This window comes from Vicugna pacos, chromosome 2 (genome assembly GCF_048564905.1).
Source record: "Vicugna pacos chromosome 2, VicPac4, whole genome shotgun sequence".
In the NCBI taxonomy this organism is placed as follows: Eukaryota; Metazoa; Chordata; class Mammalia; order Artiodactyla; family Camelidae; genus Vicugna; species Vicugna pacos.
In genome coordinates this window covers 12,115,446-12,141,818 of record NC_132988.1, presented here as the reverse complement: position 1 = coordinate 12,141,818, position 26,373 = coordinate 12,115,446, and the positions used below count along the sequence as shown (strand labels likewise).

At 40.3% G+C, this 26,373-nt stretch overlaps 1 protein-coding gene across 9 annotated transcripts in view; it reads left to right on the top strand.

The window, feature by feature from the left end:
* The window catches only part of TRIM2 (tripartite motif containing 2), a 158,937-nt gene that overhangs the window by 127,725 nt on the left and 4,839 nt on the right, over positions 1 to 26,373 (top strand). For all 9 annotated transcript variants that reach the window (XM_072975446.1, XM_031669987.2, XM_006213168.4 and 6 more), the window contains 5 exons: positions 11,045 to 11,148; positions 11,386 to 11,553; positions 18,013 to 18,181; positions 19,279 to 19,349; positions 23,455 to 23,595. In XM_072975446.1, the coding sequence (XP_072831547.1) occupies positions 11,045 to 11,148; positions 11,386 to 11,553; positions 18,013 to 18,181; positions 19,279 to 19,349; positions 23,455 to 23,595 (653 nt within the window). The remainder of the gene's footprint in view (positions 1 to 11,044; positions 11,149 to 11,385; positions 11,554 to 18,012; positions 18,182 to 19,278; positions 19,350 to 23,454; positions 23,596 to 26,373) is intronic.

Below are 26,373 nucleotides of genomic sequence, written 5' to 3'. Positions count from 1 at the left end.
GTGATTCAAATAGATTGGGGAAAGCTTAGCTTAATGTGAAGGAAGTAGGGTTTTTTTTGTTTTTGTTTTTCCTACAGTACCTTTGGAAGCTGCTGCTGTGCACTGTAAGTCGCCATGGCAGGGGAGGTGTGATAAGAGGCAGCACTTCCCAACTTTGCTGACCATTGAACTTTTCCCATGAAACGTCTTGGGAAAATAAGGCTCCTTAGAACATTCTTGGGCAAAAGCTGCTCTATTTATTGTTTATTATTCTATGTTATTTATTATTCTTTGGGCTGAATCTTGGTAAGGATTGTGATAGGACAAGCTATCGGTTCAGAGTGTGGAGGCCCTAGTCCACTCACTGGCTGCTTGTGCTGGGTGTGAATGCAGAAGCTGTGGAGACATCCGCCCAAGCAGAGTGGGTGGGCGCCCGGAGGGTGCAGGACTGGGAGCCTCCCCAGCCTGCCACTCCGGTTCTGCTGCTTACTGACAACTTGGGCACATCTCTCAGCTTCCCTGCGCTTCAGTTTCCCTGTCTGGAAAAAGAAAATACAGGAGAGAAAGTATAGCTTAGTGGTAGAGCGTGTGCTAAGCATGCATGAGATCCTGGGTTCAATCCCCAGTACCTCCACTAAAAAAAATTAAATAAGTAAACAAACCTAATTACCACCCTCCCCAAAAAAGAAGAAAAAATACATATATATAAGAAAAATATCTGCTTCTCAGAACTGTTTTAAGTTCCCAGCTTAATGCCTGGCCTGTAGGAGAAGCTAAATACTCAAGAAGGATTGTTTTTGCACGTGCAATTAAGGCTGTTAGATGTCCCCTCCTCCTTTTTCTTCCAAAAATAAACATACCTTGCTGTTCCCCATCCATCTGCATTAAGAACAAACTCAGTCTCAAATTCAGAACCCCCTCCTCCAGCCAGGTGACCCCAGGCCACATCCCCAGGCAGGCAGCCCAGTGGAGAAAGGCGTGGATCTGGGTCTGGTCCTGATTCTCCTCGCCAGCCGGCAACTGGCTTGCCCTTTCTTAGCCCGCTTTCCTCCTCTGTAAAACATAGGGAATGAAATAGGACATAATTCTTTTTTTTAAAATTGAAGTATAGTCAGTTTACAATGTGTATTACCTAATTCTTAAGGTTGCCGTGGGAGGACATGAGAAAGAGTTCTTATACCATGGCTGGCACTGGCCTGTGTACGGTAAGTGCTCAGTTAACGGTGGCTATTATTTTTCTGTTGTTATTATTATCAGTCATCATCCTTGCACCTGATTTTCTCCTGAGGAGACAGTTATATCCCTTAGGGGCGTTCTTTCCCCAAACTATACTGATTCTGAAGGCTCGGCTCCCACCCTCGGGGGAAGGGGTCCCACTCGTCTCCTCTCTTACCCATTGAGAACTGCAGTCACAGTGATTCACATATCTACACATTTGTAAGGAGCTTAGAACAGCACCTGGCCTACAGCACTGTGTCTGAGTTTATTCGTGGAGTAAAGATCAGGTCTTAGTTTTCTAGGGCAGAAGTAACGAAATATCACAGACTGAGTGGCTTAAACAAGGAGGCTGAAAGTCCAAGATCGAGGAGGTGGCAGGGTTGGTTTCCTCTGAGGCCTCTCCTCGGCTTGTAGACAGCTGCCTTCTTGCTGCCTTTTCCTTCCACGGTCGTCCCTCTGTGCACATGCACCTCTGGTGTTTCTTCTTCTTCTTCTTGGAAGGACACGAGTCATATTGGATTAGGGCCTCATCCTAACGGCCCCATTGAAGTTAATCACCTCTTAAAGACCTTAACTCCAAGTACAGTCACATTCAGAGGTGCTGGGGGTTGGGACTGGACTTCAGCTTAGAAATTTCATGGAGATACAGTTCAGCTTGTCATAGATGCTGAATACCTCAGGTGTGGAAGGGCAGAAAGGGAGATAGAGCTTACTGACTCATTCCTCTTTAGCTTTATGTTCTAATCCAGAGTCTAACCAAAAGACACCACCACTGTGCAATAATATAGCTCATGAAACATTTCTAGAGTGCATACTACAGGGCAGGCATTATGCTAAGAGGTGAGGAATACAGAGATGAAAGAAATGAGGTGTCCTCCCTCCAGGGACTTAGAGTTTGGAGTGACAGATGTATGATCTACTAACTAATACCATGGGTTGGGAAAAGGAATTGAAACCAGACGTGAATGATGAATACAAGCCATCCAAGTCGACAGGTAGAAATGGCATCCTGGGCAGAGGGACCAATGTGAAAGTCAGAGAGGCCAGGTGAAACGGAGTGAACACGACTGATGTGTCAGGGGGGTGGGGGGACGCATCCCATGAGAAGATGCAGGGGCAGCAGAGGTCAGAGGGGTGGAAGGTGGTGGGGGCACTGGCTGAAGGGGAGCTGGGCAGATCAGTGTTGGAACCCCTGCTTCTAGAATGCCCTCTGTGCTTTCACACCTTCATCCCTGAATCCTCTCCCCAATTTTATCCTTCCCTCAACTACCCCCTTCTCTTTTAGAATCCACAGTGAATATTATTATTTATGCCTAGGTCTTATTTTCTGATAAGATTATAAATTACTTGAGGTCAAAGTTGAAGTCTTTATTCATTTATAATCCTCAATAATACCCATAAGAATTCCTTGCGTAAGGACTTTGCCCATTTGAGTAGGATCAAGTCACGACTTACTGCATGATTTAACTTCCTGCTCACCGCTGTCAAGTCCCAGTTTTGAGGCCCAGGGACACACAGACCAGGCAACAAAGCCCCAAGCTCGAAGGCAGTTATCACCTATGTTCCCATGCATGGAACTGTGCTAGGCTAGGCGGTGTCAGACAAACAGTGCTCGCCTTCTGAGAACTTGTGTTTTCAAAAATCTATACTGTGGGCTACAAATGAGTTTATATTAGCAATTAAAAGAGTTCAACTGTCTTTTATGGCTACACATTTGTTTTAGGACTCTAAGCTTCTCTGTACAGTCAGGCTGTTAGGTGCATGATAATAGAACATTCGTGGTTGGAACAGTCCCTCTCTGCATGTGTGGAAACCTATCACATGTAAGTCAGAATTCATTCAATTCCAAGTACGTGAGCGGGCAACTGTGGTTCTGCTGTTCCCTCAACTAGTCTCACATACTGAGCTTGAGGCCCTGATTTCATGCTTAAAGCTACTGAGTTTTTCCTAAAACATGTATTAGGATTCATTCAACAACCCTAAATAATGTGTGTTAATTTTGTATATTCCTGAACATGAATCATCACTTTCAGGGTGAAAAAAAGAATTTTCTGGGGGTGATTTTGACCCAGGTTTTCACCTTCCCCATCTATTATTCGCCCTGTAGTTTAGATGTGACTCTGCTGTTTGAACACCTACTGTGTGCCTGACACTTGGCCAGGTCGTGGTGGGAAGAGAGGGATGAGATTCTGACTCTCACCTAGAGGAGGCTGCAGTCCAGAAGGGGACAGATGTACAAAACGTCATGCATGCAGTGTGAGTCGAGGCCCGGAAGCTGGGTTGGGTGGGAGGAGGCTGGCAGGCAGCCGGGAGTTAAGGAAGCTTCCCAGAGGTGACATCTAAACCTGAACTGGCTTTGGAAGAGGAGTCTGTCAGATAAGAGGGGGAATGAGGAGGTTTAGATGAAGGAAAAGACCATGAGAAACTGTGTAGTTCTAGGAACTGTAAATGATTCCATTACCTGGAGCGTTCAATGAAGTCAGATAGCAGAGAAAAGATTCTGTTTCCTTGATAAGGAGCAGAGACTTCATTCTCTACACCTGCGTTTCCCATAAACCACTTGAATTCCCTGGGGTGCTTGAAAAAAAAAAAAGAAAAGAAGATTCCTGGATTCCAGGTTACCTTTACAGAATCAGAATCTGGGGGAGGGACCGGGAATCTACGTTCTGCAAACTCCATGAGCTGATGCCCACGGAGGTGTGAGAACCGTCGCGGGCTGGATGATGGGGCGGCACTGAACGGTGTGAAGTGTTGTGGTGACTTACTAAGATCCTGATCTGCAGAGAGCCTGGGGCGTTGTAGGGAATGTGTTGACCGTGTTTCCGGGGAAGCAGGGAGCCGCTTCTTACTGCAGTAGTCCACGTGAGCTCTTACAAGCGCCAGAACTGAGAGGGATGCTACGGCAGGAGAGAGGAAAGGGCAGGTTATCACACGCCTAGGAGGGAGAGGGCAGGACTTGATGACAGAATGGAACTTCCATCTGTTTGACTTGAATGGTGGAGGGATGTGAGGTAGAGGAATGAGTGGTTAAGGCTGAAGACTTGGATGTAGACCACCCTGGGTTCCGGCCCCAACACTGCCACCTTGCTATCTGTGCAATCTGGGGCGAGTTAACTTAATTTCCAGTCATCCCTCCTCCCACCCTCTGCCTCTGGAAATCACAGTCTGATGATCTTTTTTTCCATGTTTTTTTTTTGTTTGTTTAAGATTCCACATGTAAATGAGGTCATACAGTATTTGTCTTTTTCTGTCTGACTTATTTCACTTAGCATAATTCGTTCAGGATCCATTCATGTTGTCACAAATGGTAGGATTTCATCCCTTTTATGACTGGGTAATCCTGCGCACACGGGCGCGCGCACACACACACACATCACAACTTCTTTATCCTTTCACTCATCTATGGGCACTTACTTTGTTTCATGTCTTGGCTGAAGTAAATAGGGCTACTCTGAACATGGGGCTGCAAGCATCTTTTCAAGTTACTGTTTTTTGTTTCCTGCAGAAAAATACCCAGAAGTGGAATAGCTCAATCATATGGTAGCTCTATTTTTAATTTTCAAAGATCCTTTATCCTATTTCCATAGTGGTGGTACCAGTTTACCATCCCACCAACAGTGCACAGGGACCAACCGTCCATATCCAAGCCAGCATTTTTTATCTCTGGTCCTTTTGATGACAGCCATTCTAACAGGCATGAGGTGGTATCTCGTGGTTTTAATTTGCCTTTCCCTAATGACTAGTGATGTTGAGCATCTTTCCATGTGGCCTTTTGTGTGTCTTGTCTGTTTGAGTCCTTTTCCCATTTTTCAGTTGGGTAATTTGGTTTTTTGCTATTGAATTGTATGAGATCATTATGTATTTTGGATATTAACTCCTTATCGTATATATGATTTGCAAGTATTTCTTCCCATTCTGTAGATTGTCTTTTCGCATTGTTGATGGTTTTGTTTACTGACAGAAGTTTTTAGTTTGACATAGCCCCACTTGTTTATTTTTTGTTTTCCTCGCTTGTTCTTTAGGTGTTATATTAAACCAATCATTACCAAGACTCATGTGAGGGAGCTTTATTTCTGTATTTTTTTCTAGTAAGAAATAAGACCTGGTGTTAAGTCTTATACTTAAGTCTTTAATCCATTTCAAGTTAATTTTTGTCAGTGTGGGAAGACAGGGATCATTCCATTCTTTTACGTGAATATTCAATTATCCCAGCACCCTTTGTTGAAGAAGCTGTCTTTTCTCCCTTTGAGTGTTCTTGGCTCTGTTGTCAAAATATTAGTTGACTACATATATTTGGATTTATTTCTAGGCTCTTGGTTCCGTTCCATTGGTCTATTTGTTTGTTTTTATTGCCAGTACCATACTGTTTTGATTACTGTAGCTTTATAGTATAGCCTGAAATCAGGACATGTGATGCCCCCTGCTTTGGTCTTCTTTCTCAGGATTTCTTTGGCTATTCAGGATCTTTGGTGGTTCCGTCTAAATTTTAGGACTGTTTTTCCAACTTCTGTAAAAAATGCCATTGAAATCTTGATAGGGATTGCATTGAGTCTATAGATGGCTTTGGTAGTATTGACACTTTAACAATATTCATTCTTCCAATCCATGAACATGGAAAACCTTTCCATTTATTGGTGTCTTTTCAATTTTTTTTAAATCAGTGTCTTGTAGTTTTCAGAGCAGAGATCTTTCAACTCCTTGGTTAAATTTATTCTTTTTTTTTCCAGTTTTATTGTGTAGAATTATTACAGTTCGACTGCACATACACATTATATTGCATGTAAATACATATAAACAGTATACTACACATGTTTTTAGTTTTCGTATATGTACTAATCATTATTTCTAAGAACAGATTAGATCTTTAGCTTTTTAAACTTACATAATTACCAACTACACAATTTATTCTCAAGTATTTTATTGGTTTTAATGCTATTATAAATGAGATCAATTTCTTTATTTTTCAGAAAATTCATTGTTAGTGTACAGAAACACTACTTTTTTTTGTATGTTAATTTTGTACCTGCAGCTTCACTGAATTCCTTGAAATCAGCCATGATGGGAGCATTTGCCCAACAGAAATGGGCAAATGCTACAAATCAGAGCTCTTCCTCCAGCCCTGCAGCCCTGCAGCCCTGCCCCTCAAGAGCCAAATTCTCAGGACAACATATAATTATCCTTAGCTTTGGAGGAATGGAGGCTCAGGAGAGCTGGGGTAGTAATCCAGGGCACCTGGGAGTCTAAAACCCCTGCATTTTCAGCTGCATAACAATCTCTCTTCATCTAAAATGTCTTTTAATTACTATGGTTTCCCGAAGTTGAGCTATTTGGTATCTCCCTTACCTGAAGACTTAACAATATGCCCACTGTGAATGAGTTCTTCTCTTACTCTAATATCATATTGGCAAAACAATCCTGAATGGGTTTATGGAAGCAGCTTAGAGCGTCTGTTGACGAGTCCTTGAAGCAGGGGATTATTTTTCCCTGCACTGTCAGAGTTTGCTGATGAGAAGCCATGAGCTGATTTTGTCAGCTACTGAAGAAAACCACTGAACAAATAGGAAGCCTGAGGATGTGGGAGGGAGTGAAAGAATTACAGTTGAATTGTTTCCGATTCTGTAATTCATACACCATACCTGAATGAGTCCTTGGAATGATGTATTCAATGAACCATTCATTTGTACTCTAGAGTAGGGTTCTGTCTCATGATGAAAGATGGATGCGTAAAATCACTTAATGTGAGTTCAGTGGCTTTCCAGGAAGATGTGATATGATTTTATGCCCCTCTCCCCACCTCACTTCTGCAAATCACCACCCTTCCTCCCTAAATCTCTGAGGAAGGAGATCATGATAATTTGGCGTCTGAGGTCATCATAAAGGAACGCTATCCCTACTCCTTGAGAATCTCATCCTTGGGAACTCTCCTTGCATTTCAAGTGTAAAAAGATGCACTGTTATTTACTGTGTGCCAGGCACTGTGCTGTGTTGTAGGGTTCCACAGTAGACAGGACGGAGGTTGCCCCTGCCTTCGGGGAGCTCCCAGGATAGCGAGGGAGACAGTGAACCAGTTAAAATGGAGTTTTCTAAAAGATTTTACAGAGAAAGCATGATCCACGTGAACCCAAGGGTAATTATCCTCACTTCAAAAACCTGGCATTCTAAAGTCCAATTAGAGAGAAGCAGTGTGTGTATTAAAAATATATATTATGTAAAGTGTCAGGAGACCCACATTTTATCCTTTGCTCTGTCTCTTTACTACCTTCATAATGTGTTCAGCTTCAATTTCTCATCTATATAATGGAATGATAGTATTTATCCTGCTAACCCTTGGGGTTGTTATAGGGAGTGCATGAGAAAGAATGTGTCTGAAAGTGCTGTAAATATTACTGAACACTTCCTTTTCCCATGATGTAGCTGGGTTGTAATTTACTCAGTCATTAATAATTCGTTCAGGCACTCATTCATTCAGCGACTATTGTTAGGCACCTGCTTGGTTGAAGATCCTGTGTTAGACCCTGTGTTTGGCTCGATTTCATCCTCTTGTATTATCCCGTTCTAGTATCTAGATTTATTTAGCATTAATTTTCTTACTAAGTTGGATTGGAGGGAAGGAAATTTGCAGTTACTGATCTCCTATTTCAGTCCAGGGACTTATTACCTTGCTTCCGTAATCTTCCTGAAGGTGTGGGCGGGAGCACAGATGACAAGCTGATAAACATTCATTTTGTGCTATTTCATAGGCTAGTTTAAAATCTGGGGAAAACAAGTATAATTATCTCATGGAATTGTTGCCAAATTGTTTATAACTACTTTAAAAGCTCACATTAGTCATTTTAATAGCCAAAATGTCACCATCAAATGAAATCTTTTACATCAAAGTAGACAGGAAGAAATTTGATAATTACTATATATGTTTTATGTGACATTCATATTTGTTATGGAAAAAAGTAGTTTTCATTATGTATTTAGAATACTTTGCGGAGGGCAGAGAACTTTTCTATAGATAAATAGAATTTACTAAAAATCTTGAAGAGTAAAGCATGATCCCAAATTATTTGGCTTCTGGAATTTCAGTTTATTTTATTTTGGTCCCAAGACACCTTATAAATACCTTGACTTTGGGCATTTCAGCATACTGATATGCCAGAGTTCTGCATCATTACTCAACATTAAGAATGGCTATTAAAAAGAGTCAGTATGAGTTGTCCCTCAAAAGTACGCTGGTGAATTTCCTTTCATCCTCAGGAGTAACACCGCGTTCCTGCTATGCTTAACACAAATAGAGTTTTGGTTTTTTTAATGATCATTAATAACTCTGACAAGACCAAAGATGCTCATCAGAATCAAAAGATGTTACCAGTAATGCCAAGCCCCAGCTGTTTGGCCACTGAGCCCTGTGGCTTAAAGAGAAAGATTTTTAAAAACAAATACAAAATTTCAATGGCCATGCCTGTTCCACCTAGCGCCTTTAAAAGTATATAAGCAACCAGGGACTAACAGACGTGCCTCCAACCCTGAGATTTTATTTACATGGGAAGCAGCAGACTCAAGCGCTAGGTAACTTGAGACCAGGAGTAAGAGCCGGGCCAGCGCATCACCCTGGAGCTTGGTGGTGGCTGGAGAACCCGCCCCAGCTGCGTGGTCTTCCACAGCGCAGGTGCATTGTATTGGCAGACACTGAGCCTCTCACATTCCTGTCAAATTAGGCATAGAGTCTTCCTTCTCATTCTGAGTGGTACTGACACGCAGTTCAACTAAATGTCTTCCCAAGTTTTAAAATCATACCCCCGAATACAATTCTTTCCCGTTTCTACTCCCCTTTTTCTCTTACTCCCCTCCCCAATTTCAGTATTTCTTTCTCCTGCCTGTGGTGCACTTCCAGTTTTACATAACCAGGTCTAGAACAGCCTGGGTTTCTTCATAGCCACTTCTTTTTTGTGTGTTTCATCCTCTCTGGCAGGACTCTAGCTTTGTTTTTTTTTTTTCGTATGTTTCTTTATATGGTCCTCAGTTTCTTTTTTTTTTTTTTGAAGAGTTGTTTCTCTTAAAATTTTTTAAAATTTATTATTATTGTATTAAATTATTTAGGGGGGAAGGTAACTAGGTGTATTTATTTTTAGAGGAAGTGCTGGGGATTGAACCCCGAACCTTAAGCATGCTAAGCATGTGCTCTACCACTTAAGCTACACCCCCACTGCTGGTCCTCAGTTTCTAACCTTGCTAGTAACTTCTGTGCTTCTGTTTATTAAAGCTTCTGATAACTTAAGTTTTTATTTTTGAGAGACTCTGGCCTCGCCTCCAGTATCTTTTAAAAAAGTTTTTATAAACTGAGCACTTCAGAAGAATTGTTTCTTTTCTTGGAACTTCAGTTTTGCTGTACTTAGTGACCAGCTGTTACTCAGACATCAGAAGGAATAGCCAAAAAAAGTTAATACCACGCCAACGCGTACCTCCTTCAAAGGTCAACCACCCCTTTCCCTGACTCCCACCTACAGATGCCAACACACCATTTTTAGAGCATTAGCTGATCCTACAGACTTGTGTATTTTAGGGAGTCTGTGTAGATCAATAGGAAGATCATCGCCTCTGATACATCTGAAATGAAATAGAACCGTTTGTCCCACAACGTGGAGGATGTCCTTTTGAGGATCTGGATATCAGATTTTTCTTTCCCATTAGTAAGAGATAGAGGTGGCGAGTCTTACTTGTTAGAGCCCAGGATTTCAATAAAACAACTACGGTCTGGTGAGAACCAGGTAATCTAAGATGGTTCGCCCAGCAGTTCTGTTCTTGATTTTACTCTTGAGTTTCATTCCATCGCAGTTTTACTCTGTAAACGCAGAAACCAGCTTCAGAAGAGTCTGACTGTTCCTGATCAGAGCCCAGGCACGCGTCTGACGTTAGCCCTCGTCAGCATGTCTTTGTCTGCTTTTTCCTTCAGGTGCTGCACTGATGCCTAAAAACAAATATCAAGTTGCTCTTTTGAACATAAATGAATTTATAAAACTGAAGCATAGCGTTCTCTAACTATGAAAATGTGACCCTCCTCCCTGGTCATTTCTGAGCAAAGTTCCTTCTGTTTCCATCCGTTAATATTTAAATGATCCTATTAAAATAAATTATAAACACTTCTTCGGGAACAAAAATAAGCATCTGTTAACCTTGGCTTTTTTTTTTTTCCTGCCTCATCTCTTCCATAAAAATAGCCAGTAAGGATGAGGCTGTTACTTGGATTAACTAATTTTCTTTTGCCTTTCTTATTTATTTAATCTAGAAAGCACTGTCAGGGTATCTTTTACAGGAAAGATAAACAGCTTATGGGATGCTGAGTCTCTGAAAATAATACATAAATAAATCCAGTACATGGAAATCAGCCTGCTAGCTTTATGACATCTGTGACCTTACAAGGCTTATTGAAAGTGCTAACAGTCAAGCGTCCAGGTTTCTAAGAGCTGCTGAATGAGAGGGTGGGATTTTGGCAAAACTCTAAAATAAGGCCCTCTCTTATTACATATCCCCGATTGTAATATTAGGCGTTATAATTGTGTCCTTGTGGAATCTAAATATGTGTTTAGTTATGTTAATACGTAGCTACAATTTAATAAGAGGAGATTAGTATTTGCCCCAAGAAACATGATCTTTCAAAGACTTTTGTTGGTCTGGAAGAGAAGTTCAGTAGAATATGGATTAGGTCATGGTTGGAGGGAGGAGGTCTTTTTTTTAAGTGTAATTTAAAAAACATTGCATCCTCAGGTTACCGTTAGAAGGCTGAATAATTCTGTTGCGGAAACTGAGAAGTCGAATTCTCTCTTGCTTAATTTACTGTGGTTTTACAATCTATTTTTAGGCACTAAAGGAAGAAATAAAGGAGAATTTACAAATCTTCAAGGGGTAGCCGCATCTACGAGTGGAAAGATATTAATTGCAGACAGTAACAACCAGTGTGTGCAGGTATGGCCCTTAATGATGTACCTTTAACCACTTACATGGATACGACAGATGCAGTTGCCTATTTCCCCACTTAAGATACGGGAAGGAAAGGGAGGCTTATAATGTATGTGTGGGCTTTTCTTTGAGTAGAGTTTGCATGTTCTGACCTGCGGTACTTACGACAAGTGTTCTTGCCTGTTTGTTTCTCACTGATTTCTGTGCTAATTCATATTCCAATGAATGTCATTTGTTTTACAGATATTTTCCAATGATGGACAGTTCAAAAGTCGTTTTGGCATCCGAGGACGCTCTCCCGGGCAGCTGCAGCGGCCCACGGGAGTCGCTGTGCATCCCAGTGGGGACATAATCATTGCGGATTATGATAATAAATGGGTTAGCATCTTCTCTTCAGATGGGAAGTTTAAGGTAAGTTTAAGTTCAGTGCCACCTGGCCACTGAACAGGAGAAGGAAGGAGTAGGAAATACAAGATGAAATTGTCTTTTTTCTTTGGCTCTCTCAGACTCAATAATATATTCAGCAATTTTTTGTACATAAAGACGTCATGACTTTGTTGCATCTGAGTTTAATGAAGCAAGGGTAATAATGCTATTGCCATTAATCTACTCATGTATGTCCTAAATGAGGCTTCACTTTATAAAGCAATTAGGCTGCTCAGTTGCTTTCTTAAAATTGTTAAACAATTTTTGTGGTATAATTTCTGTACAGTAAACTACGCATATCTCAGACACATAATTTGATGAATTTTGACACATGTATACACCTATGAAACCACCACCACAATCAAGGTAGCTCACATTTCCATCACCTGGCAGGTCAGTCGCTTTTTTTAATACCTTCAGATTTACCTCAATTCAATGAGAAACAACCTTTAGAAAAGGATTATTAAAAGGCAAATTGTATTTCCCCAATTCACCTACAGGTTGTCATTTATGAAATGACTTCTGCTTTCTCAGGCCTGTGGTAGATGATGTGGGAGAAACAGAATTGTAAGCCCTGGTTCCTACCTTTTAAAAATGGACAAGCCCTGTGAGGGAAAAAGACAAATAAATACACGAGAAATGACAGAGAACAATTCATGTCGGCCTTTAAACAGCCACAAATTGGTACAACCTAAAACCATAGTGTTATAGTACTTAATACAAGAATTGGAAAAAAAAAAAAAAGAATTGGAAGTGAAAGAAAGTGGGGCCTGGCTTCCTGGAGAGAACATGACCTGAGCTGCGCTTGGAGGAATCCTGTCATGTGACGTCCTTACTGTTACTCCCAGCACCGTCTGTTCTTTCAGTAAGTCACTGACGAGGAGAGAGCCCTTGGGTGACAAGAGAAATGTCTCTTCTAAAGTGTCATCAAAGAATATTATCATCCAGCCCATTCTCTACATTTGTTGACCAGAAGATCATGAGACACATTGTCCTGGGTGTTTTGAAGGCCACGCGCACCATGCCGTCCATATCCCAGCCCCCCAACCCCCACCCCCCGTCCAGGCTGCTCTTAGACCTGAACTTCAACTCAGACCGATCAGCCCACTGGAATCCCAGCTCTGCGCTGCGTTAACTGTTCTGCCTTGGGCAAATTCTAGGATGTCCTTGAGCCTTGTTAGCCTCATATTTCAAATCTGGGTTTAAAAAATCTGTCTTACAGGATTTGGGTAAGGATTAAATGAGATTTTATTTCTGGGTTTTTTTATACGCCTTCTAGGAAATAGGCACCCTAAGAAGTGTTCTTTCCCAGCGCCTTTAGTCACCCTGTCCAAAATGAAAATTCTGATCAGCTACAGTTTTGGCTTCATGACCTCCAGCCAGCTCCTGGTGGTCACCCCCTCCTTGTCTAAACGTTCAGAGATGATGCTTTTCAAAATCCATTCTGGAATCCTGGAGATTACATGACATTTGCTCGTTGTGTCTCTTTTTGGAGGAATTTGCATTCTCCTTTTTAAAGTCATTGGACCACTACCATCACCTCATCATTTTGATTAAAATGAGTTACTGACATAATTATTACCCCTCAGATCAGAGCCTGTGTTTTGTGTGGAGCAGCATCTTTTCAATGGAGGAGGATAAAAAGCTGTCCTTAATTCCAGCCTATTATACGTAATTCTTCAATTGTCCTTGACTTTTTTTTCGTTCCGCTAGAAATTTGATGGCTCCATCTGACGGCCATGTACGCAGAAAGTTCTGCTTTTCTGCATCTCTGACTTCCTCCCCTTCCTTTCCATTTTCATAACTGTGTTTGCAGTAAGACACGCCCAAATATGACAACTTTAACGTCAGTAGAATAAACACTACTCAGTGACCTCTTGAAAATACCCTTCTAGTTTGGAGACAACCCGTTTGTTCTATTTTCACACTCCAGCATGACCTATCTTTTTAGATTCAGAAACTAATACTATAGATATTGAAGCAGGAGTCTTATATCTACTACATTGAAGTACTTTAGACCTAATAATACATTAAAGCAAACTGAAATAGAAGTTTTATATTTAAGAGAGAAAGGCTTCCTGAATTAAGCCTTTTTTCATTCAGTGGGTCAATATTCTGTATGTGATAGACTCTCTTCCTGGAAGAACTGGGTTCTGATGGTTGAGATACTGTTGTCAATAATTGGAATAAACACAAAAGAGCACTCATGCCCCCTAGAGGATTGGGGGAATAGACATGGTACAGTTTCAACATACGTGCTTTTTTTGATAGGTATTGATCAAAACCCGCAGGGTAAAAGGATAGCAAGCAAAAACGTTTTTGCAGTTTAATGGGATTTCATCCAAGTGTGATGGCCATTATCATAAACAGAAGGAAAAATACCTATTTTCTCCTTCGGTGGGATTCAGTAAAATTAAACAGGTGCTCAGAAAGACAAACCTTTAGCACAAATGTGGATTCTCTGTATTTATTCCTAATAGATCCACGGATATAATATCTTATCTCCTTTTTTTTTTTTTATGCACCAGCTTCGTAGCCCCAGTTTTCATTTCTCTTTGCCTCTAATTTTTTCCTTTCCATCTTCCCTCCTAGCTTACATCTTCCAGTCCATGTAGGAACCATTTGTGACCCTAGAACAGGTGCACAGGCGCCTGACCACCATATTCTAAAATATCTCATCTCTTCTTTTTCTTCAATTTAAGGACCTATTTGTTGAATTAAATACTTTCATTTAACTTTTCCAGTCAAGTTCTAAAATATCTTTGCTTACCTTTCCGTTTAAGATGGGGGACACATTGTCAGGCCAAATGCAGTAATTCTTATTTCACTTGGTAGAATCTAGTGCAGCTAAACTGGGGGTGATGAATGGACTGGAAGGAAAAGAGGTTTTGGGTCAACATTTAAGTTTTTTCTTTAAGACGTGCACTAGCTCTCACTACCTGATAGAATGGCGGTAATCCTTTATTTTCTGTTTCTGTGCTACATAATTATCATGCACTTAGTGTTACATGACTAAGTCATTCTAAGTAACAGCTAATATTCATAATGTTAGGTAGTAATAATATTCTTGTGCTATTGATCAAATAATCGGTTTCCTCCCTTCCTTTTGATCTCTACTGACATATCTCCCATTCAGATATGAAGAGAATATATATATATTTTTGCAATCTGTTACATTAGCATCTCTGATCTCTGGGCTAGATTGCAGAATCAGAATTAAATGAGCCAACAGATTCCCTTGTGAGAATGCCAATGTTTCCTTCCTAAGTAAATGTATCTCTTGATTCTAAAGAGATCAAATCTGAATCTCAGTCCTTTATAAGCTTAAAAGAATGAAAGATCTTAAAAAGTCTGAACCTCACTGTGGGGAAGTCCCCATCCTTCTCTCCTTTCTTTCTGCACGTATCTTCCTGTCACTGTTGAGTAAGAAGATAATCCTGCAGGTCATGTCTAATATCAGGTGAACAGGGTGAGAGAAGGAGATTGTGTGTCCGCCACCCCCTGTGATTGGTGCTTTCCTTTATCCTTCAGAATCTGCACAACCCGGGAGCTAAATAGCATAGCTGCTGGTTTATAGATGAGAAAACTGAGGTTCAGAGTGGTGAAAGAAAGAATGAATTTTGCTCTGAAATTTGACCCTGAGTGACTGGATGAACTTTGGTGTCATAAAAGGAATTAGGAAATCAGATGCTAGTTGGGGTTTTCTTTTCTTTCTTTCTTTCTTTTTTTTTTTATATGATGGATATAAAGGAGATGTGTGGTTTGACATTGGTGGAATTTAAGGTGATAACCTGTAAAACAGGCCTTGACTAGAGATACAGTTTTGAGAATTTTATACATCTAGTTGAAAGCTGATGCCGTAGCATAAGTGAGATTTTAGAAGAAATGCATAGAGTTATGCTGTCCAATATGGTAGCCACTGGCCACATGTGGATACTGAGGTCTTGAAATGGGGCTGGTCTGAATTGAGATGTGCTGTGCGTGGGAAATACACACTGGATTCCAAAGTCTTGGTCCCCCAAAAGAGTGTAAAATAGTTCATTAGTAATTTTTATATTGATTCCATGTTGAAATGGTAACTTTTGAATACATCAGGTTAAATAAGTAATTAAAATTAATTTTCCCTGCTTCTTTTCCCTTTTTTTTTTTTTGATGTGGCTACTAGAAAATTTGAAGTTACATGTGTAGCTCATGTTATGTCTCTCTTAGACAGCACTAAGAGAGGGAAAGTAAGAAGACTAAAACAGAACCTTTGAGAATGTAATTTGGGGGGAATTTAAATTTTTAAGTTAAAAAAGGAATACCATGCAAATGGATTGTTCAAATAAGCCTGCAGACGAATATGAAATGAAAAGTAAGGGGTTTTCCTACCACCACTTTCTAAAATAGAAACATTATGTTGTTTCTCACTTTCTCTTCTGGGAGTATGTGTACATACATAAACACATTTAATACTGGGGGGCTCAGACTGCTCACGGTTCTGCACCTTGCTTTGTTCAATGACATCTCTGAAGGTCTTTCATAGAAGCACAGAGAGATCCACTTCTTCCTGACATTTTTCAGCCTGGAGCTGGGAGGTCTATGGTCCTTACCATCCCCATCACCCACCATGTCCTCCTTCCCGCTGCTCCCTTGTCTACATGACCTGTCTCATTAGGTTATTGTTCCACTTGGCTTCTGACATGGCCTATTGAATTCTCCCAAATCCACCAAATAGAACTGTTGATACCAGGCACTTTAAAAAAGGCACAGTAGACAGTGGAACTGAGCTATCCTGGAAGGTAAACACTGTGTCCTACTCGTCCCTGTCTACCCAGTGCCACAGAGTGGGTGCTTAGTCAGTGTTTGTAAAATTAGTAAGTAAATGGGTGAATGAATGAAGTACTTCTTTATACGTACGCTAGAAAATGGAGCTATAAAAGTAAAGGTATAGCACGTACATCTTGTGGCAAACAGGCATTTATATACACACTATAGTCTACTCAGAAAACTCAGTGAGATTTTAAATGCATATGGTATAGGTTTACAAGAAATCTAATGCTTTTCTCCCATTCTAAAATACTGTGAAAACTGGAACCATTTAGTCATAATGAGGGCCCTATAAAGATGCTAGCCTTTGTAAGTTAATAATACTGCACAAATGTTTGTTGAGTCCCTGTTAGGCACCAGGAAGTGTGCTAGGCTCTGAGTACACAGTGCTGGATTAAACAGATGTGATGCCCACCCGTGTGGAATTTAATTCTAGTGAAGTTCAATGGCAGGTGCCTGGCAATTTCGGTATCTGTTCTGACATAGAATAACGACAGTGACTTCTTCCCTTTAACAGCTGCTTAACATGTGCTATACTCTGCATGTGCTTTACCTACTTTATTTTACTTAATACATATTCCAGATACACCATTAGAAGTTACTGAGATTTTTAATATATAAGAAATCTGAAGCTTAAGGAAATAAATCCATCCGTGCTGTTCTGGGTGTGTCCAGAGCAAGTGACAGGGGCAGGATGGTCTTCCTACTCCTAATCCAGTCATCTTTTGTTACACCATGTTGCCTCTTTACTGTGACCCCAGTTAAGGAGATTCTAGAACTTTTTTGGTGGTGATCTTGATAATATAAAAAATGGAGCAAGAGGATGGCCATGTGCCAGGTCCTGGTGAGTCCCTGGGACACATCCCATCAAGTGGGGGTCCTTGACTTTGCACAGGAAAGAATTCGAGAGTGAGCCACAGTTGAGTAAAAGGAGATTTATTCAGAGAGATGCACACCCCGTAGACTGGGTATAGGCCGTCTTGGAAGGCCAAAGAGGCCATGAGGCATGGAGGTGGTTAAAACAAAAGTAGATACACACTCCATAGACAGAGTGTGGGCCATCTGAACAGGCAAAAGAGAAGGCCACAACGTGTGGGAGTGTTAGTTTTAAGAGCTCGGTCATTTCTTATGCTAACAGGTGGGAGGATTATTCCAACTACTTTGGGGAAGGGGCTGGGATTCCCAGGAACTGAGCCACCACCCACTTTTTGACCTTTCATGGTCAGCCTCAGAACTGTCATGGCACCTGTGGGAGTGCCATTCACCATGTTAATATATTACCATGTGCGTATAATGAAGCTGAAGATCTACTGGGAGCCAAATCTCCTGCCATCTTGGCCTCAGGGTCTACTTTGAGTTGAATCTTCCACCATCTTTATGCTAATTGCTGTGTCATTCCTTTAATGGCTGTGCCCTGCCCCCTTCCCTCCTGTCTCAAAACTTTAAAAAAGAAAACTTCATATAAATATCAGTAACAGATAATGGACGTGGCCCAGACAGTCACAGAAGAGCATCGTGACTTATGGGTGGCTGTGTGCCTTCGTGTGAACGTGCCAGTAAATGTTTGCCAAAGCAGACATCTGTCTGCATGTGCTGTAGTGCTTTCAACCTCATTTCTGTTCTTGTTTCTAACAGACAAAAATTGGATCAGGAAAGTTGATGGGGCCCAAAGGAGTTTCCGTGGATCGCAACGGACACATCATCGTGGTGGATAACAAGGCGTGCTGCGTGTTTATCTTCCAGCCAAACGGGAAAATAGTCACCAGGTTTGGTAGCCGAGGAAATGGGGACAGGCAGTTTGCAGGTACACTCGATGGTAATATGTAAACCCCCTTCTTTATGCTTCTTCTGCTCACGTTTGCATGGTGTCGGAGCATGTTGAAGGCGCCTCGTCCCCCGTGTGTTTGCCGGCTTTGGCCAAGACACTAGGGATGAAATCTAAGCAAAAGCATGGTTAGATGCTTCTCAATTACTCCACCCGCAGTAAGTTCAACCGCAGGCCATGTGTGGTTTTAATTGGTGGCGGCTTACAACGCCGAAGTCTCACCTTCGAATATGAGCATTAAATAAAATACAAATGTTAAAAGAGAGTATTTTTTAAATAAAGATGTGTGAGGAACAATGGAGAAATGCCTGTGTCCACCTAGCCATAGCTTTGTTTAAAGAGCTTCTGAATGAGAAATTTTTTCACCTTTCTAGGTGATTTTAAGAGAGCAGGAATATTTAGAATATTTGCCGAGTGCAGGAAGGGCCGCCTGGGCCACCTCTTTGCCTTGTTTGGGGTACTGCTGTACAGTCACAAGCTTACTTTGTTTTCTACATCAGCAAGAAGAGGCTGAAAACAGTTTATTCATTTTATTTTGGAAAGGAGGCTTTGGCATTTAACATTAATTTGCATCATCTTTCTTTATGCTTTGTCTCCAGTTCTGCCAGGTTCTGAATGTCACCTAAAATTATAAAGTGTGGGTATCTGCTCTACTTTAAAAATACACTAGATATTGGAGTTTTTTTTCCCCCCAGTGCTGAGAGTTACCACATCTCTCCTCAGCGGGAGCTGAGGGCCCTAAAGTGACCATCAAGGAAACTGGCAGATGTGACTTTCAGCTGGTGATGCAGAGAATGAATTCTGATGCTTATTGCTCATTGCATTCATTAGGGCTGCTGGAACTCTTAGCTTGATCTGGGAGAAGGCAGCGTAGACAGTCACAAGTGTAGGATGCTACAGAATCTGCGGTGCCTGGAGCCAGAGGTCTGGCTGAGTGACCTTTCAAGGACTGAGTCTACGATCCTTTGTTCTTTCTTAAACAACTAAGTTACTATATTAAGTTTTGTAACTGCTGTGCTGTTGTCATCATTTTTGTTGTTGCATTTATCACATACTTTTTTCTATCTTTATTGCAGGTCCCCATTTTGCAGCTGTAAATAGCAATAATGAGATTATTGTTACCGATTTCCATAATCATTCTGTCAAGGTACCATGGACACATCAATTGTTGTTAACTGTTAACTGCTTGTATTGAGGAGTCCTTCTGGGAGAAAATAATAGAATACTCACGTACACACACAGGACTGAAGGGAGTCAACCTAAAGGAGTAGAGTTTTGCTTCTCCTTAAAGGTGCAGGGTTTAATTGGGATGTTACAGACTTTGGAGGGTCAGAAAAGTGACCAGAATATGGTGGCAATAAGTTTCTTAATTTAAAACTGGTATAAATGGAGACGACTTGAAAATTAAATTTGAAAAAGCAATTGCTTGAACTTAGAGAGGCAGAACTTTCTGAAGCTTGATGTTTTGTGGCTATTCAGCAAATTAAAACAGATCACGTTTTTCAATTTTCTGTATCATAAGGCCTTTCAAACAAAATTGGGTACTAGACATCTGCCACAGCAACAGCTTTGGGGAGGGAAACAGCCCTGGCATATGTTCATATAGTGTGTTTCATATGCCTTTGAATGCTTTCACACACTTCCGGTTCCTTACAAAGCATCACCCACCCCCTCCCCTAGACAGCGTAGTACCAGGCAGAAGGGGAGGAAACATTTGACCATTATTGTGAGCAGATCAGAACATAATAAAGTGGTTCAAAACAAATGTCTCACTTACCAAAACAAGAAGTTGTTCAGTGACATTCTAGACCAAGCTTCTCAAAGTGTGACACACGTTCCACCGCAGGTGTACCAGGCGGTCCCGGGCAGTGCATGGGGAGATATCTCTTATTTCGAGAGCTATGTGTTTATTTTTAGGGTTACCTTCTGTTCATATCAAGCGATACCGGTTTACACTTGTAGAAGTGATATAAAATTTGCCTTGTAAGTAAGTTCATTTAAATTTTTTAAGGTGAGGCATTTTACATGTGAAGGAGGATAAGAAAACAGCATGGGTGGTGTGCCAATGACCAAGAGTTTGCATTTGGAGACAACCATGGAGCCACCAACTTAAAAACGATTTGCCAGTGTTGATAACTGGAATAGTTTGATAGGGATAGGATTTTAATACACAAACGTCCTCGCTCATCACTGCTTTATTTCCCCAGCTCTTCCTGGAAGAAGGTGTCTTTAACCTGAGTAAATAAATGGAAAGGCCTTGAGCTCTTGTGATGGGTACCAAGTCCCTTGCAAAGAGGAGAGCCCAGTGGGCCATAGTGATGAGGCAGGATGAGGGGAAAGGATGCTCACCGTTGCTCACCTCTACAGCTGCTTCCTGCCATGTGGTCCAGAGCTGCTACCATAGTGGTCAGGTTCCATCCCCAGTGCCCCCACCTCCCTCCATGCCCATGAGCTGCATTCTCTCTCTCTACTGGGGGTGTCTTGGTAAAAGGAAGAGGACAGAGGGAAAGTGTTTGGAGGAGGAGGGGAACAGAGAGCGAAGACGCAGCAGGGACGGGGCTTGTGACTGTCCTCCCAGGACGCTGTAATACTCCTCTGTGACGAGCGTCACTATCAAAGGATAACACAGGCTGTATTCACACTTCCCACCCTTCACTCACGCTGTAGAGGAATCCTTCATTGACCTGTAGTGCATCCAACAGGAAGAAAACCCATTTAGATCTTAACAGTGCAGAGGCCAGCACAGCCTGGCATAGGTGCTGCCCATTGCCACCAGAAAGTGACATTAATCAAGTTGCTCTTTACTATTAAGCCTACTGTGGCCTCAGAGCCTTTCCCGCCCCAGGGCTCCAGGCACCTCTAGGAATCCTCTGGCCCTGGTATTCAGGGTGATTCCTGTTTACCAGCCCTGCCTGACACTGTAGGAGAAAATAAAACATATGTAGGTAACCGAAATGCAAGGCAGACAGCAATAAATGATTTCTTAAAAACAGGCACATATAAAGTCCTCGAAGTAGCCAGAAGACAGATAGTCGGGGGGACTTCCAAGTGGAGGTGGTATTTGAGGTGAGCAGAATTTTGAAATCAGAAAAGGACTGTCATCAAAGTTATCAAAACTTGTAAAAAATTTGTTATCAAAAGCAAAGCTCTAAGAACAATTTCAGCTCCTGCGTCTACCTCTTAATGTGTTTTCTTCTGGATAATTTATAAGCAATTAAATGACATTTGAGATGGGAAAAATAGAAAATAGGAGAAATGTATAATGACTGATTATGGAAACACTTCAGGTTTTCAGTACCATAGAAATAGTTTATTTAAGCTCAGTCTCTTCAGATTTCAGAAAACTGGTCATTTGTTTCTCTCTTCTGTTTGATAGCTGTTGCCATGTAGCTTTGATGAGCTTTTGTTTCCTATGGAACTCAGGGCAGTTAACAGTTCTGGATTCAGGTCACTGCTCTGTTGGCAAATGTAAGAACCGGACCCAGAGGTCAGGGCTCACAAGTGTTCTTGTTAGTCCTTTAGCTACCTTCAGTATATGCTCTCTTTTCATCGCAAAACAATTAAGACTAAATCTGGCATTCTCCGTTAATTCAAAGTGGAGCCAGAGCACATACATCATTTGACTTATGCCAAGGAAAACATACTGACTCAGAGAGATAAACACAAACAAGAAGATTATTTGTACAGCTTACTAGGGGAAAGATCAGAAAATAATCATTTATGGGGGGAGGGTACAGCTCAGTGGTAGAGCGCATGCTTAGCTTACACAAGGTCCTGGGCTCAGTCCCCAGTATCTCCCCCTACCAAAACAAAACAAAACAAAAAAGAAAAGAATCGATTATGACCTCATCAGTGTGCAAGCACTCCTTTTGGTCTTTAAAACTAGAATGTTTTGTGTGAAAGGAGTTAAGAAGAGTCAGGGAAGATTTTAAAGACATGACACCTTAGTAAAAGGTGATTCCTGTCTCTGTCCTGTCTAAAGAACCAAAGAGGTAGCTTGCTTGCTTGGCAAGTGTAGTTAACTCAGGGAGTGGTCCTGACTCTTTTTTTTTTTTTTTTATCTTTAAGACAGTTTAGGCTTTAGAAATGGAAGTGTCTCACTTTCCTAAAATACATAACTAAAAGAAATAGCATTATTTTAATCATTCTTGATTACAGAGATGGTCATAGGAGAATCTCTAAAAGGCCCCGAAGATGATTTTAAAGGTTAAAATCTGTGCTCAGGTAAAGTGAACACTCAGGTCCACGTGTCAGGAACCCTTACTTACTCTCATGGTGCCTTCTATGTAACACTCTTTGATTTGTTGCTGAGTATTTCTACACATGTCGGCAACATGATAATGGAAGCTTAGAATAATATCCTGAAGGCATTTCAATACCGTTAAGGATCACCTGAATCATCAAGATAAAATTATGCTTACTATAGTTTTAGCATTAAACACATATTGAAATTTTAATTCTCTCAAAGGTAGTCATCTGCAGTTGATACTCTATGAATACGAATATTGAATTAATCACAACAACCCGCTTCTTGACCATACCAGATGTTAAGGGAATTTGAGAGTTCCTAAAAGTTCTGTTTAGCCCCTCCCTACTATCCGCCTCCCTTTTCTCAGTGGGCTCTGTGCATCAAAGCTTTCGGGGCGTATAAACTCTCTAACTAAAATAGATCCTGAAAAAAGTATTTTTAAAAGCCCTGTCCTTATTCTTTACCTGCTGCCATCTCACACACACACACACACACGATGGATTTTCCTTGTTATAAGTTCAGTCTACCCTTTCTTGTTATAATGACTTAGTAAAATGGTAATAAATCTTGAGCCTCTGACCTGACAAAAAGCTCCTACTCTCTGATTCAACTTTGAGTGATCATCCAGCCTGTTAGAAATACAATGTCTGTTCTTGAAATTAGCTATATAGTTAAAGGCAGAAAGAATAATGTTTTTATTACAGCTCTGTGCTTACTCATACTACTTTACATCTGTATATATTTTATAATTTATAATGAAAGTATTTTTGACATAGTATTTAGTAATCAAGTATCAGCTAGAAAAAAGAAATGGTTTAACAAATGCTAAATCAGATTTAGACAGTAAATTGGGGAACCACAAGTGATGGAGAGTCCAGTGTGTCGGTTTTGCCCCCTTTTCTTTAGAATGTCTTAAGAAACCTGCTCAGATATTTTTAAAAGCTGTAATGTTTGCTCAACTCTTTAAATTTAAAATAAAATCACTTTAACATATTTCATCCAGGTGTTTAATCAGGAAGGAGAATTCATATTGAAGTTTGGCTCAAATGGAGAAGGAAATGGGCAATTTAATGCTCCAACGGGCGTAGCGGTGGATTCAAACGGAAACATCATCGTAGCCGACTGGGGAAACAGTAGGATCCAGGTAGATGAAAACGCTGATTTGTTTGTTTAGAGTGATTGGTATTTGTTAAAAGTAAAGAACTGGCTATCCCCTTAACTGGAACGTTTCCCATTCCTTCATTGGTTAGGTAATAAGGCTGTAAATCTCACCGGAAGTACCAGACTCAGGAAAGCGGAGTAGAAAAAAGTCAACACGTTCCCAAACTGAAACCTTCTAACTCAGGGACTCTTAGCATGTATCCCACAGACCCGAAAAAGGTTTGTGGCGAGAATTCAAGAAGTCCACTGTACAAAAATATCACATTATTATTTTTACTAACTCTTTTTTTGAAAAATATTTTATTTATTATTTTATTATTTTATTTTGGCAGGTGGGGGGAGGGGAGGTAACTAGGCTTACTTATTTTCAGAGGTGGTACTGGGGATTGAACCCAGGACCTCATGCATGTTAAGCATGTGCTCTACCACTTGAGCTGTACCCTCCCCCTTATTTTTACTAACTTCTAACTGAAAATTATAATTTGCTTTAATTATGAATATAGGCAACAATCACAGCTTTAGTAAGACCTGTAACTTTGTCACCAAGAGAAATTACAGAAATTTTCATATTACAGTTGCAGATATCTCAAATTATCATTTATATTCATGACTTTAAGGTCAGTCATTATGAGACCCATCATTGTTTCTTGTTATTTACTTTGTTAATTTGAAAAGCATACATATTACTATGTCACAATTCCATCACAATTTGATAACCATCTTTTATTATGATGCTTTTCCTTTATAATCCCATGTATTTTGTTTCATGCATTTAAAAATATTATTCTGCTAAATAACTCATGAGTCAAAGAGGAAGTCTCAAGAAAAATTTAAAAATACATTGGACTGAATGAAAATGCAAAATTGTTTAGCAAAGTTCGAGAAATGCAGATAAAACATTGCCCAGAGGAAATTTTTTTTCCCTATCTTTATTGAGATATAATTGACATGCATTGTGTAAGTTTAAGGTATACAGCATGTTGATTTGAAACACTTGCATACTGCAAAATGATTACCACTGTAGTTTTAGCTAAACCTTCCATCACGACACATAATTACCTTTTGTGTGTGTGTGTGTGTGTGTGTGTGTGTGTGTGTGGAGAACATTTAAATCTACTCTTTTAGCAACTTTCAAGTACATAGAATAGTGTTATAACTATAAGAACCACCTAGTGCATTAGATCCCCAGAACTGATTCATCTTCCAACTGCAAGTTTGTACTCTTTGACCAATTTCTCCCCCATCCTCACTCCTTGGTAACCACCATTCTATCCGTGAAGGAAATTAATAGCACTGAATATTTACAGAAAAGAGGACAAGTCTCAAATCAAGAACCCAAGCTCCCACCTCAAGAAACTAGAAGAAGAGCAAAACAAACTGAAAGCAAGCTGAAGGCAGGAAATAGAGACGATATATCAGATATCAGTTCAACTCATACTACTCAGCCGTAAAAAAGAATAAAATAATGCCATTTGGAGCAGCACGGATGGACCTGGAGATCGTCATTCGAAGTGAAATAAGCCAGAAAGAGAAAGAAAAATACCATATGATAGCACTTATATGTGGAATCTAAAGAAAAAGGCTAACATACTTATTTACAAAACAGAAACAGACTCACAGACATAGAAAACAAACTTATGGTCACCAGAGGGGGAAGAGGTTGGGAAGGGATAAATTGGGAGTCCGAGATTTGCAGATACTAATATATATAAAATAGATAAACAACAATACACTGTATGGCACATGGAACTATATTCAATATCTTGTAGTAACTTATGGTGAAAAAGAATATGAAAACAAATATATGTATGTTCACATATGACTGAAGCACTGTGCTGTACATCAGAAATTGACACAACATTGTAAACTGACTATACTTCAATTTTATATATATATATACACACAAAAAAGAAATCAGTTAAACTCAAGAAAGAAAAATAGAGGAAATCAATGAAATAGAAAGCTGGTTCTTTGAAAAGATCAATTAAACTGACAAACCTAGCAAGACTGACAGAAAAAAAGACAGACACAAAATACTAGTGTCATGACAGGAATCAACAGGATAATAAGGAATTCTGTGAACAACTCTGCATGCAGCCATTTTACCACTTCGATGAAATGGACTAATTTCTCAAAAAGTTCAAACCCCTCACCTCGCCCAATATAAAGTAAATAATTTGGATAGCCCTAGGGCTATTAAGGAAATTTAGTTTAATAACTGAAAAGCTCCCCGAAAAGAAATCTCCAGACTCAGCTGGTTTCCCTAGAGAATGCTACCAAATGTTTAAAAAAGAATTAGCACCAGTTCAGTTTCTTCCAACCAACAGAAGATACAATTCACTTTCCAACTCAGCTTTTGATGCTATGATACCAAAACCAGCCTAAGACAATACAAAAAAAGGAAAACTGCAGACCATGTTCCTCACGAATATAGATGCAAAAACACTTAACAAAATATTAGTAAACAGAATTCAGCAATATGTGAAAATCTTTCCTTGGCCAAGTGGGGTTTATTCCAAGAATGCAAGCCTGATTCCATATTCAGAAATCAGCGTAACCCATCATATTAAAAGGCCAAAGAATAGAAGTCATATGATCGTATCAGTTGATGCAGAAAAAGCATTGAATAAGATTCAATACCTATTCAGGAACAGAAAGTCTCAGAAAACTGGGAACTTTCTCAATTTGATAAAGAACGCTTATGAAAACCTACTGCTAACACCATACTTAATGGTGAAAGACTGAAGTCTTTTCCTCTAAG